Source organism: Bos taurus, chromosome 7 (genome assembly GCF_002263795.3).
Source record: "Bos taurus isolate L1 Dominette 01449 registration number 42190680 breed Hereford chromosome 7, ARS-UCD2.0, whole genome shotgun sequence".
NCBI classification, from domain to species: Eukaryota; Metazoa; Chordata; class Mammalia; order Artiodactyla; family Bovidae; genus Bos; species Bos taurus.
The window spans coordinates 41,500,199-41,515,248 of NC_037334.1; the positions used below are offsets into that span (position 1 = coordinate 41,500,199).

At 36.4% G+C, this 15,050-nt stretch overlaps 1 protein-coding gene across 1 annotated transcript; it reads left to right on the top strand.

The window, feature by feature from the left end:
* Positions 1 to 6,705: 6,705 nt before the first annotated feature.
* OR2T16 (olfactory receptor family 2 subfamily T member 16) lies at positions 6,706 to 7,647 on the top strand. The gene has a single exon (NM_001390226.1). The coding sequence runs from the start codon at positions 6,706 to 6,708 to the stop codon at positions 7,645 to 7,647; it is 942 nt and encodes a 313-aa protein (NP_001377155.1).
* Positions 7,648 to 15,050: the final 7,403 nt, after the last annotated feature.

Sequence of the window (15,050 nt, forward strand, 5' to 3'; positions counted from 1 at the left end):
GAAGTATTTGGTCATCTGTGTTCTCCTAGGTTCCTATTAACATTTGAGTACCTGGAACTCAGGACTCCCTAAGGTTTTACCCCTGTGGTTTACATTTTATATTAGAGCAGAAGAAGCATTAGTAGGTTCAAAACAGTGACTCAGGTGCCAGAGCCAAGTAGCATTATCCATCTCCTTCAAAATGGCTACTACTGACACAGGCGAGTGCTAAGACCAAGACCAAATGTATGAAACTTGAGCTGGTGTTCTCTAATGTGCTTATCTATTTTGCTTCCAAAATGTGAAGGACTATAACATGATCTATAGCAATTTGAAAATAAGAAATTAACTTACTGCAATGTCATGGATTTCATGCAATGACATTACAAATATTCCCTTTTACTCTTTGCCATAAATATTTTATAAAACATGGCCTTGCATGTCTCAGTTCACATGCTATCTAAGACCATTCTGACTGTTACATTATGCTGCATAATAGGAATTTAATACTATTACAATTTAATATAGATCTTCTTATTATGCATTATAAAGAAACAAAAATCTTTTGTGAATAGATGACATGTTCATTTTATTTTATATTACTTTTAGAATGAAATCTAGAAAAAGTTCACTGGTTTTAAGCAATAAGGATAGTGTTAGGGTACTTACTCAATACTGGCAAACTGATATAGAGATTTTAAACTTTATACTATATTAATTTTTACTACATCCCATTTGGTAATGAATATTATCAAAGAAAACTTAAGTCCAAGGTTTAGTGTATAAAAATGTTTTGTTTCATATGTGGATTTCTTTAATTTCTCCTTAGACTATATTTTGTATAGACATATATTACATAAATTTATCAAACTGTAGTATATGATTGAACTTTTCAAGAGATGGAAATTTATTCATGCTCTAGCCCTAAGTTAAATGAATGCATCTAATTAACTATCTATTTGTATTTATTAGTATTCTTTAGAAAAAGTGACAGTTTTAGAGCACATAAAAGCAATGGTGCCTACTATTTATTGAGAACTTATAATTCTAAGTAATCAGTTAAGCACACCTTTTATATTTCCTTCAATCTTACAACTATGTAATATAACCATTTATGCATTTTTAAAACAGAAGCTTGAAATACATGGGGGTGAGAAATGTATTTTACTTCACCGAACTTGCAATTAATAGAATACAAAATAGAAAGAGCTCTGTTTGACTTATAAACCTAACCTAACTTCTTCAATTCCCTCTGATTGAGTTTTGAATGATCTGGAATCTTCTGATGAGTTTCTTTGTTGTATTTTAACCATGAAAGGAGTTACTGTGTTCCCTTGGTTAAATTAATATTCCTATAGTTATATATTTTTATATGTATTTATAAATGCATTTTAAAATATTTATGCCATATTTTGTCTTTGCAGTTTATTTGCTAGCAAAACTAGGCATAGAAAATGCATCCATCCAGAATGAATATGACAAATGGGTTTCTTTATTCAAACTAATTTTTAAATTACATGAAAGATAATTATTTAATGTAGCTTATAACCTTGACAATCCATTACTTAATATATTACAGTGCTTGCTTATTAAATGTTTTTATCTTCTCACTGTTAAGACAGTAAATATGACAAAAACTAAGAGACCTAATTTAGCTTGGAAACTTAAATCCAGAACCTGGGTTCTGGACTCGTGGCTCTGCATTTGATACATGTCTTCTCCTTTATTCTCCAGGGAAACGAAAGTAGTGAAAAAGTGAAAGTGAAGTCATTCAGTCGTGTTCGACTCTTTGAAACCCCATAGATTGTAGCCTGCTAGGCTCCTGTGTCCGTGGGATTTTCCAGGCAAGAATACAGGAGTGGGTTGCCATTTCTTTCTCCAGATCTTCCCCACCCAGGGATTGAACCCAGGTCACCCACACTGCAGGCAGACTCCTTACTGTCTGAGCTACCAGGGAAGCAAAAGTAACCTAACTCTAATTTAATTCATGTGCAACTCTAAAATATCAGTGTCTACCTAATTTAATTATTATGACATTCCATGAGATAATACATATTGAGTTAGCATAGTGTTTGAAGTAATATTTTCTACAACTATTACCCTTGTTATGCCTGAGTGGCCATAACTATAGAATGCTGATGTGCAATTAATCATTTCAGCTTTAAAATGTCAGGTCATTTTGAAAAAAAAAAAAAAAGGTTTTATGAAAGCCTAGCTAATTTTTGAATCTGCATGTGTGTAACACAGAGCATACACACAGTTGGGTAGGGTGAAGTTTTGGTAATTATGGGGAAACCACATTACAATGGAGAGAAATGAGATAATGGTGAAGATTTAAGGGACTTCCCTGGAGGTCCAGTGGTTAAAACTTTGGTCTTCTGATGCATGGACTGTGGATTTGATCCCTGGTTGGAGAACTAAGATGCCACATGCCATGGAGCATGATCAAAAACAGAACAAAACAGAAAATAACAACAGCAACAACAAAAACCTATAGTTCTGTGTAACTAGTGATTTTATGCAACTAGAAAAATAAATAACAAGTGATTTTATTCTTTTTTTTAATGTGTGAGCAGCAACATAGGTGACTAGTTATACTCATAAATCTATCATGCATTTTGAACATATTGAATTATACAGACGACTTCACTTGAGTAAAGCACCCTTTCTGATAGGAAACAACACATAATATGATTTTATCTATTATTTTACCCTATGATTTAAAAATCTTCAGGAGTAAATAAATTATTTTATGCATGATAATTTCTATAACATACTAAAATTCTTATAAGCTATTTAATAGTAAACCAATGAGAAATGTTTCAAAATAGGTAATTAAAGAACCAATATCCTTAGAATAATCAAATTTACAGTGGTCATGTTTTCTCTGTGTTCAAAAATTCATAAATGCTGAGTGGAGGGGACAGTCCCACCCAAAAAAATATTGCAAATACTATATCACCTAAATTATTCCTATGTTAAAAAAAGTAGGTTTGTATTATATGATTTATATCAATTAATTATTGATTTTAATTCCAAGGTTACAAAACATATTAATAATAGTAAAAAAAAATTAAGGCTAATAAAGGTACTGTGTTGTGACATACATTTTTCTATGCATTTATGTGCATTTTCTCTTGTAATCAATAAATAATCATAAAAGAGATTGACAGCATATTTCACTCCATTTTGATATGATATTTAAATATATTTTAAGGTAAACTGCCTAAATTTATCCACCTACTTGTCAGTGACATAGGCATTCATACTCAAGAAGGTTACTCATTAATTCAGTATTTCTATCTCATAAAATCAAAGAAAACTTGCTGCTGAATTTACGATAAGGAATACAAATATTGCTATCTGTACTCTAACTTTTAATGTGCATTACTAGAGAGCCATATAACGTCTAGACTTTAGATTTCCTAGTAATCTACTGATTAAATTTGAAGTATGAGTATTTTACATGACTTTTTATTTGGAAATATATGATTGAATGAATGAAAATACTTGGTTACCACAATGAACTTTTTTTTTTCCATTTTGCATTTTTATTCCATGTGTAAATTATTCTATTAATTTTAGCAAATAATATACTATATTTTTCAGTGACTTAACCTTTTAAAAAATGTTTATCATTTTAAAACACTTTCTTCTTTGATTGTAAATCCACACAAGGCTTTCAAAATCATGCATAAAATAATTCATCATATAGGGAGGAGGGTTCAGGATGGGGAACACAGGTATACCTGTGGCGGATTCATTTCGATATTTGGCAAAACTAATACAATATTGTAAAGTTTAAAAATAAAATAAAATTAAAAAAATATATTGAGAAAATGTCCTTAAGCATGTACATTAGTTAACAGTTTTCATTCAAATAGAAAATACAAAGTGAATCTCAACAGAGCAAGTGAATCCTGTGCTGGAAGAGAGTCTAGAAAAATATAAACCTCTTGATTCTAGAAACAAGGAGACTGACTCAGCGAGGGTGGTGGTAACATGCCCACTTCTTATAAATATCTTCTAAGTGATTTTTGAAAAGAATTTGGAATTTTGTCTTCTTGTTATTTAGGTATTCTTTAATTGATTTTGCTAATGTTTGCTCTGAATCTGGACTGGATAAATTGGAAGAATTTTATATTGAAATACATTCAATTCAGCAAATCCATGAAGTCAGAGCCCCATCTTTCCATATTATATAATTAAAAAAAGAACTCCAAACTAGACAATTCATAGGGTTAACATATTTAATAGGCATAGATGCAAAAGATACTTCAAAACTAATATTATTTACCAAGATCACAGATTCAAACAATGTACATATCGGTAATAAGCAGTTTTATCCCAATAATATTCACACAGTCCAGTATGAGAAGGTCTATTAATGTTATCTAGCTCAATAACACTAAATCAATAATAACATGAATCTCAAATGCATGTAATATTCAATGTAAACTTTGATTTAAAATGATGCAACAATCAAAATTTGTTAAAGTATTGAATAGGCTGGGTAAAATACTGACCATGCATATAAACAAGTCAGAACACTGTACATAACTAAGAATATAAGAAATTATTTAAATCTATAAGGAAAATCCAAACAACTCAATAGAAAACATAGACAAAAGATGCTCAAAGGGAACTTGAAGAAGTAATTCAAGAGGTTAGTGGATATTTTTTTCTTAATATCAATGATCATGTAAATTAAAACAAAAGTAATTTGCATTATTCTATGATTGGCCATGATAGCTGCACCTAACACTATCTGACAGGATCACATATGAAAAGCGACTGAAGCAAAAATCAGCAGTGGATGCCATTAAAAAATTAGGGATTCAGTTATCTCAAAGCCAAAAACAATGCCACTTTTAGATTATTTACTAGACAAAACTCACGTCACATGCATGGGGACCATAAACTATACTGATAGAAAATTAGAAAGAAACTAAATATTGACAAATATGCTATCCTCTGCAAACAAGTTACAAAGTGGAGTCATAATTGAAAATTTTCTAAGGTAATAAATATTGTACACATTATTGGAATAACAAACTGTGATAATGATATGGACATTATTATATCTTATTTATAGATATTTTGATTAACAAAGCAAATGTGTATTTGATTACATAATTGACTTTGATAGTATACATTAGGCACTAAAAATGATGTAAATATTTACTAAAGATATGGTACCATTCACGTAAGTTGCGCTGTTTATAAAGTAACTTACAGAAGAACTAAAAAAAAAAGATTTCCTATACAGGGCTTGCCTGGTGATTCAGTGTTTAAAGAATCTATCTGCAGTGCAGAAGATGCAGATGGTTCAATACCTGGGTGGGGAAGATCCTCTGGAGAAGAAAATGGCAACCCATTCCAATACTCTGGCTGGGAAAATCCCATGGACAGAATAGCCTGGCTGACTACAGTCCACAGGGTCACAAAAAGACATGACTGAGCAGAGCACACAGCACCGATTATGAATAAAGTGCAAACATAAACTTCCTGGAAATCACTAATCTATTACTTTCTTTAAAAGTCTGATTTACAAAGAAAAGACATATGTTATATAAGAATGAAAGTCATTTGCGTATATATTCAACTCTATTCCCATAGATACTTATATGTAACAGAAGTAAAAGCTAGCAGCTTTGATGAAAGGAGAATTACTCTTTGGAAATAACTGAAATGTTCCAGATTTTATGTGTAGTGGTGCTGTATCTCAAATGATAGTTATATAATCAGTCAATTATGTATGGTAATCAACCTGCTTGTTAATATTCAAATTAGTTAATAAATTAATATTTTAGTACATTTAAAAGGTGACTATTGATAACAAAGTATGAAAGCCTATAAGTAAGACCAGTTTCTTTATGTTCCTTTAGGTTGTATTCCTTCATAAATTTTTCAAGCCATTTATAATGCATATATTTAACTAATAAAGATTCAGTTTGTAAGTATATGTTAGGTATGAATGTTAACTCTTGAGACATCCCTAAACTAAGAAAATGTCCCTGTAATCAGGAAAACGGGTCACGGTAACATAAGGTGATGGGTGACCCTGAGCAGTATCGGTGTATGTGTGTGCTAAGTAACTGTAGTAGCTAGAAACTTGATGTACCAAGGCCATGGGCTGTTTGCAGGCATAGAATGGAGAAACTGATCCATTTTCTCTTCATCTCTAGTACACTGAGTTTTAGTAGGTTGACATTTTGCTTTGTGTATACAATTTATTTTAAAAATCTAATTCATCATAAGGTTTAAAAAAAAAGATCTCTAGTAAGAGTAAAAAAAAAATAACAGTAGAAATATTCAATAGTTATGATGTGTACTATATAACATCAATATTGACTAACAGGGATTATCTGAAACTCCTTAAGATGGAAGTCCCAAAATTATAGAAATTGAGATTATATAATAACAGTTCCTAATACTATGAATAAATTATCTGTGGCATACTGACAAAATATTGAGAAAGAAATGCAATTGGTAGTATTCCATATATAAAAAATCAATTTATTTTGGTGAAAAATAGTTGCAAAGAAATGGACAATTGGATACCAAGGCAGACATCTTGTGAAGTGAAAGAATTTAACTCATGATTTTTTTTCCAAGTCTCATTTTTTCTGTTTAGATCAATTTTTCTTAAGGAAATACCCAAGCTTCCTTTTAAGCAGTTCTCATTTCCTAATCATTCATTGTCTTCCAGGAATAACAGGAGTCATGGAAAATGCAAGTGACACCACAGGAATAAATTTCATTCTTCTAGGACTTTTTGACTACACACAGACCCATCTGTTCCTCTTTGCCATGGTGCTCATGGCCTTCCTCACCTCCCTGATGGGCAACACCTTCATGATCATGCTCATTCAGGTGGATCCCCAGCTGCACACTCCCATGTACTTCCTGCTTAGCCAGCTCTCCCTTATGGACATGATGCTGGTTCTCACTATTGTCCCCAAAATGGCAGCCAACTACCTGATGCACAACAGGTCTATCTCTCCTGCTGGCTGTGGTGCTCAAATCTTCCTGTTTCTCACTCTGGGAGGGGGCGAGTGCTTCCTCTTAGCCGCCATGGCCTATGACCGCTATGTGGCCATATGTCACCCCTTGAGATACCCGATCCTCATGAATCAGAAACTCTGCTTGCACATGACAGCAGGCTCCTGGCTTTTGGGAGGGGTGGATGGGCTGATGCAGGCTGGTGCCACTCTGAGCTTTCCTTACTGCCACTCTCGGGAAGTCAATCACTTCTTTTGTGAGGCACCATCACTTGTTCATCTTGCCTGTGCTGACACCGTGATTTTTGAGTTTTTCATGTACGTCTGTTGCGTCCTGATGCTCCTGATTCCACTCTCTCTCATTCTGGCTTCCTACAGTCTCATCTTGGCTGCTGTGCTCCATATGCAGTCCACCGCAGCCAGGAAGAAAGCCTTTGCGACCTGTTCCTCCCATCTGGCTGTCGTGGGGCTCTTCTATGGCACTCTCATGTTTATCTACATGCGGCCCAAATCCTCCCATTCAGGGGCGCATGACAAGGTGGTTTCTGCTTTCTACACCATCTTCACCCCTGTGTTGAACCCCCTTATATACAGTGTGAGGAATAAAGATGTCAAGGGAGCTTTGAGAAAGTGGCTAGTAAAGCACTTTCGATGGTCTCAATAGTGATCATTATTCTCCAAAATGACATGATTAGATTTAGGTTATGAAATGCGGTTTGTATCAACATATTTTCTCTCTCTTTCCCAGTTTGCATTGATTTTTACAAATTATTTCTTTTATATTTGATAAATTAATTAAAAATGACATTTGTCATATTTTCACACCTTATCATATTTTCTTCTGAACTTTGGACCTCAGCAATAAGATCGAGGCACTATAATACAAGATATGTTAAATATCAACCATGTAATTTGTATTTTGGTATATTCAATAAAAATTCTTAATTATTATGGACATGAATTATTTTAAAAGTGCATAATTATTTTGAAGAAAGTACTGTAGAACTAAATTCATATACTTTTGATAAACTTCAAATGAGCAAATAATTATATATATATGAAAGTTGCAAGAAATATTCATCAAAATGTTTTCAGGGGAATTATTATGCCTGATTATGTTATTAAAAACATCTTTAGATAAAGAGACTAGGCTGTGTACATTCAGGGATTGTTAATATATGAAGTAACTATGAAGAAGTCAACATCTTTATTTGACAAACAGAAAACCTATTAAAGTAATATGTGAGTAAATTTATCACATAAATTAACATAGATAATACCCATCACTTCATGGGAAATAGATGGGGAAACAGTGTCAGACTTTATTTTTGGGGGGGGCTCCAAAATCACTACAGATGGTGATTGCAGCCATGAAATTAAAAGACACTTACTCCTTGGAAGAAAAGTTATGACCAATCTAGATAGCATATTGAAAAGCAGAGACATTACTTTGCCAACAAAGATCCATCTAGACAAGGCTATGGTTTTTCCAGTGGTCATGTATGGATGTGAGAGTTGGACTGTGAAGAAAGCTGAGGGCTGAAGAATTGATGCTTTTGAACTGTGGTGTTGGAGAAGACTCTTGAAAGTCCCTTGGACTGCAAGGAGATCCAACCAGTCCATTCTGAAGGAGATCAGCCCTGGGATTTCTTTGGAAGGAACGATGCTAAAGCTGAAACTCTAGTACTTTGGCCACCTCATGCGAAGAGTTGACTCATTGGAAAAGACTCTGATGCTGGGAGGGATTGGGGGCAGGAGAAGAAGGAGACGACGGAGGATGAGATGGCTGGATGGTATCACTGACTCGATGGACGTGAGTCTGAGTGAACCCCAGGAGTTGGTGATGGACAGGGAGGCCTGGCATGCTGTGATTCATGGGGTCACAAATGTTGGACACGACTGAGCGACTGAATTGAACTGAACACACATAGATTATATACAGCTGTAATTAGAGCAGAAAATATCCAAGTATTTTTTTCACATATTTCTTGCTTTCTATTAACTGTCCTACAGATAGAAGAAATCATCTTTGATCACAAGGAAACTTTGGGACCAACTGTTTTACATCTAGTGTTTAACTGAGGGGAGTGAATCTAAGTTTATTGGAGAAGTCTTACACTCCTGATGTATCTGCAAATTTTTTAGGACAATTTATTTTTTAAAAAAGAAAAAAAAATGAAAAGAAGGAAGGAAGGTTTATACCTTAAACATTTTGATTTTAAAAGATTGTCAGAGAGAACAGCTGGACCTGGAGTACATCTCTCCCCACGGATACATCAGGAATACATCTTCAGACACAGAAGTGCATGCAGAACACCAGCTGAGAGCAGGCAGTAGTACCGGACCAGAGGAAAAGAATATATAGAATCCCCCAAAACTCAGTAGGACTAAGGAACTAGCAGTAAAAACAGGAGTGATAGTAGGACTGGGCCTGCCCTCAGTGGGTGGGGGAACTTAAGCAGGGGTCTGATCCCCACAGAGGGGCAACTGTCTGAATCAGAGGAGAAACATTTAAGGCTGAGAGTGAAACAGCCAATCTATGGCAGCCTAAATGCAATGAGAATCAGACAGTCTTTGCTGCAGCCATACTTACCCCAGACAGGAATGCTGATCTCCTGGAAGGCACAGTGGCTGGGAGCTGGAACTGAGGGATTGTGGAGCAATCCCAGGGTGAGAGCTGCTATTGACTGACTGTGGAGAGACAGAGGGAGGAGATCCTGGTGAGAAGTGCTGGTGGAGGAAATGTGGGCAACCATGGAAGCAAGGCGAAACTGCTGAGTCACGTGTAGAGGGTGGAACCATCACCATCGCCTCTCTATCCCACACATGCCAGCACCAGCAGCTGAACAATAGAGAGGCTGGCCCATCAAACGCCTGATGCACCGAACTACAGAGTAGGACCCCACCTAGTGTTCCCTTTTAAGTTCCTGACACACCAATCTACAGAGTAGGACCCCAGTCAGGGGGGTCCCCTCTACTTGCCTGATACTCAGAAGAACAGAGAAGGACCCCAGGCAAGGGAGGCCTCTAAGTGCCTGAATGGGTGGAGCTATAGAGAAAGACTGGCCAAGGAGGCCTTCTGATCACCAGCTAGAAGAGGCTTGAAAAAAGACTCTGATAGGTCCATAATTCCTGCCATGGAGGCAATCCCTGCAAACGTGGCACCACCAGGGTCCTTACAAGCCAAGCAGCTGCACCACCTTCATGCTCAGTTCTTAATGGGGCAGAACTGCCACAGGCAAAAAATGTCTTGCGTCTATGCGCTCAGGGTCACTATGGTCTTGTCTGACTCTGCGACCCTGTAGACTGTGGCCTGTCAGACTTCTCTGTCAGAGAGGGGATTCTCCAGGCAAGAATACTGGAGTATATTGGCCAATACTGGTTGCCATACCCTTCTAGAGCACTGCATTTCCTGTTGTCTTAGCTGCTGCTCGCCCAACTCCGCCCCCTCGAGTACCTGGTGCTGTCAGGACCCCTGCAACACAAGCAGCTGCACTACCTCCACATCCGGCCCTCACAGGGGCAAACCCAAGCCCTCCAGGGCAGCCTCAGGAATTAAACCCCAGTGGGTGATCCACATGTAGAGGTAGAACTAAAACCACAATTAAAACCCAGAATCAGTGTGGCCAAGGAAGAAGACCCAAAACCTTCCCACCAGCTGTACAAGCTGCAGATTAAATCTACATGATCAGCTAAGCAGACTTTGTGTCTATTTAACGTATCAAAGGCCATTGAGAGCTCCCACAAAAGAAAAGGCACTAGTTCTTATAGCTGTGGACATTGGAGGCAAGAACACACAGGAGTAGGACCAGATTAGAATCTGAGTTGCCCCCACAGCAGGTCCAGAGATCAGCACAGTGTTGGAGGGCATCCTACAGAGGTAAGGTGGACTGTGACTCCCAGCAAGGGAAAGAACTCTGACAGCAGTGACTCAAGAAAAACATTTATTATTCTTATTTTTTGACTTGTTCTGTAGATTCTTTTGAGTTTCTTTTTTCTTTTTTGTTTTTCCCCCTCTTTTGTAGTTGTCAATTTTATTGGCACTAAAAAACCAACTAAGCTTTTTTTTTTTTTTTTCCCCCAGTCACAACTTTTATTGTTGTTATAAACTTATGCCTCTACATTGGGTTTTTGCAGTTCTGTGGAGTTTTTCTCTTTTTTTTTTTTCCCTCTCTCTTTTTAAAAGTTAATTTTAAAATTTTTAAACCTATTATTATTTTTTCTACATTTATTCCTTTGTTTGCATTTCCTACTGTTCTTTGCCCCTGGCAGTTAATCTTTAATGTATATAAATCTTCTTCATCTACCTCTATTTAACTCTGCATGTCTATTCTTTCTTTCCTTTCCTCTCAATATATTTGTTAGTTTTGTTTTCATTGCTTTATTCCTGACTTGGCACCTTGCTTTAGTTTTGTTTTTCAGTTTTTGCTCAAGTTAGTTTTGCTCTTAACTGGTAAATATAATATTTGATTTCCTTTGTTTGCCAGGTCAATCTACCATACTTTATTATTGTTGGACAGTTTTTTCACTTTGCTCATGGGAGTATATGTGTATGTGAGTATGTCGTTAATTTAATTATTATTTGCCTGGTTTTGTAACTGCCATTTGTCCGGGGTTCATCTTTGGTTTCTCATTCTTGGATATTTGTTTTAATCTCACTTAATGCCATAACAGACTACTTGTGGAATCATTGTTCCTGACCAAAGAACAAACCCTGAGCCTTTGGAGTTGGAGCACTGACTCCAAGACCCTAGACAACCAGAAAACCAACCGTGGGGAGTGAGAAGTCACACAAAGAAAGCCACTTGAATACAAGACCCTGAATCACCCGATCATCAGTAGCATCCTGTGCAGAACTCCTCATCTAAACAACAAACAAAACAAAAATACAAAGCCGATCATCAGCAGACAGGATTCACACCTCACTCAGCCTTGCCCATCAGAGGAAAAACAAACAAACGAAAACTCAGAACAAATCTCACCCTAATATGAAGCTCACAAAAACCACTGAACCAACCTTAGGAGGGCAGAAACCAAAAGGAAGAAAGAATTCAACCTTCTTCAAGGAAAGAATTAAACTTTCCTTGAACCCTTGGAAAAAGAGTCCTCAAACACAATAACTTAATACTAATAATAATGATGAAAAGGCAGAGAAATACTGCACAAATGAAGGATAAAACTAGAAACACAGACGTCCAAATAAATGAAGAGGAAATAGGCAAACTATCTGTAAAAGAACTCAGAAAAATGATAGTAAAGATGATTTTAAAAAAACCTTGAAAACAAAATGGAGAAAATGCAAGAATCAATTAACAAAGACCTAAAAGAATTAAAGAATAAACACAAAAAGACAAGCAACACAATTACTGAAGTTAAAAATACTCTAGAAGGAATCAATAGCAGAATATCTGAAGCAGAAGAATGAATCAGTAAGCTGGAAGATATAATGGTGGAAATAACTTCTGAAGAGTAGAATAAAGTAAAAAGAATGACAAGAACTGAGGACAGTCTCAGAGACCTCTGGGACAATATCAAATGCATCAAAGTTTGAATTATAGGAGTCCCAGAGAAAAAGAGAAAAATAAAGGGTATGAGAAAAAATTTGAAGAGATTATAGTTGAAAATTCCCCCAACATGGAAAAGGAAATAGTCAATGAAAGCCAAGAGGCACAAAGAGTCCCATACAGGATAAACCCAGAAGAAATACACAAAGACACATAATAATCAATCTAAGAAAGACTAAATGCAAAGAAAGAGTATTAAAAGCATCAAGGGAGAAGCAACAAGTAACATACAAGGGAAACCCCACACATTAAACAGCTGATCTTTCAGCAGAAACTCTACAGGCCAGAAGGGAATGGCATGATATAGTTAAAGTACTGTAAGGGAAAAATCTACAACCAAGATTGCTGTACCTTGCAAGGATCTCATTTAGAATTGATGGAGAAATAAAAAGCTTTTCAGACAAGCAAAAGTTAAGAGAATTCAGTACCACCAAACCAGCTTTACAACAAATGTTAAAGGGACATATACAGTGAACAAATGCAACAGAAGAAAAAAGATCTACAAAATCAACCCCAAACAATTAAGAAACTGGCAATCAGTTCAGTTCAGTAGCTCAGTCATGTCCGACTCTTTGTGACCCCGTGAACTACAGCATGCCAGGCCTCCCTGTCCATCACCAACTCTCAGAACTTGCTCAAGCTCTTGTCCATCCAGTCGGTGATGCCATCCAGCCATCTCATCCTCTGTCGTCTCCTTCTCCTCCTGCCTTCCATCTTTCCCAGCATCAGGATCTTTTCAAATTAGTCAGTTCTTCCTGTCAGGTGGCCATAGTCTTGCAATTTCAGCTTCAGCATCTGTCTTTCCCATGAATATTCAGGGTTGATTTCCTTTAGGATTGACTGGTTTGATTTCTCTGCAGTCCAAGGGACTCTCAAGAGTCTTGTCCAGTACCACAATTCAAAAGCATCACTTCTTCAGGGCTTAGCCTTCATTATGGTCCAACTCTCACATCCATGTACATGATTACTGGAAAAACCATAACTTTGATTATACAGACCTTTTTCAGCAAAGTGATATCTCTGCTTTTTTTTATTATTATTTTTTAAAAAATTTTATTTTTTTTTGTGTGTAGTTTCTTCTTTTTTTAACTTTACATAATTGTATTAGTTTTGCCAAATATCAAAATGAATCCGCCACAGGTATACATGTGTTCCCCATCCTGAACCCTCCTCCCTCCTCCCTCCCCATACCATCCCTCTGGGTTGTCCCAGTGCTCTAGCCCCAAGCATCCAGTATCGTGCATTGAACCTGGACTGGCATCTCGTTTCATGCATGATATTTTACATGTTTCAATGCCATTCTCCCAAATCTTCCCACCCTCTCCCTCTCCCACAGAGTCCATAAGACTGTTCTATACATCAGTGTCTCTTTTGCTGTCTCGTACACAGGGTTATTGTTACCATCTTTCTAAATTTCATATATATGCATTAGTATACTGTATTGGTGTTTTTCCTTCTGGCTTACTTCACTCTGTATAATAGGTTAACTTTACAATATTGTATTGGTTTTGCCTATATCAAAATGAATCCGCCACAGGTATACATGTGTTCCCCATCCTGAACCCTCCTCCCTCCTCCCTCCCCATACCATCCCTCTGGGTTGTCCCAGTGCACCAGCCCCAAGCATCCAGTATTGTGCATCGAACCTGGACTGGCGACTCGTTTCATATATGATATTATACATGTTTCAATGCCATTCTCCCAAATCATCCCACCCTCTCCCTCTCCCACAGAATCCAAAAGACTGTTCTATACATCAGTGTCTCTTTTGCTGTCTCGTATTACTCAGCCATTAAAAAGAATACATTTGAATCAGTTCTAATGAGGTGGATGAAACTGGAGCCTATTATACAGAGTGAAGTAAGCCAGAAAGAAAAACACCGATACGGTATACTAACGCATATATATGGAATTTAGAAAGATGGTATCTCTGCTTTAATATGCTGTCTAGGTTTGTCATAGCTTTTCTTCCAAGAAGCAAGTGTCTTTTAATTTCGCGGCTGCAGTCAGAATCCAAAGTTATTTTGAAGCCCAAGAAAACAAAATCTGTCACTGTTTCCACTTTTTCCCTGTCTATTTGCCATAAAGTGATGGGACTGGATGCCATGATCTTGGTTTTTTGAATGCTGAGTTTTAAGCCAGCTTTTTCATGCTCCTCTTTCACCTTTATTAGGAGGCTCTTTAGTTCCTTTTTGCTGTCTGCCTTTAGATTGGTATCATCTGCATATCTGAGGTTGTTGATATTTTTCTCAGCAATCTTGTTTCAGCTTGTGAGTCATCCAGCCCATATTTCAGCATTAGTTTTGTTTTGTTTTGTTTCCTATATATGTGAGTCTTTTTCTGCTTTGCTATATGCATTCATTTGTAGTAATTTTTAGATTCTCTTTTTCTGTCTGACATTTCACTAAGCATAACACATTCTCTAGGTTTATCCTTGTTGGTGCAAATGGTAGAATTTCATTCTTTTTTATGACTGAGTACCATTTTGTTGAAAAAATTTACA

Coding starts and splice junctions, on each gene's coding strand:
- OR2T16 (NM_001390226.1), top strand. CDS start 6,706: ATGGAAAATGCAAGTGACACCACAGGAATAAATTTCATTCTTCTAGGA.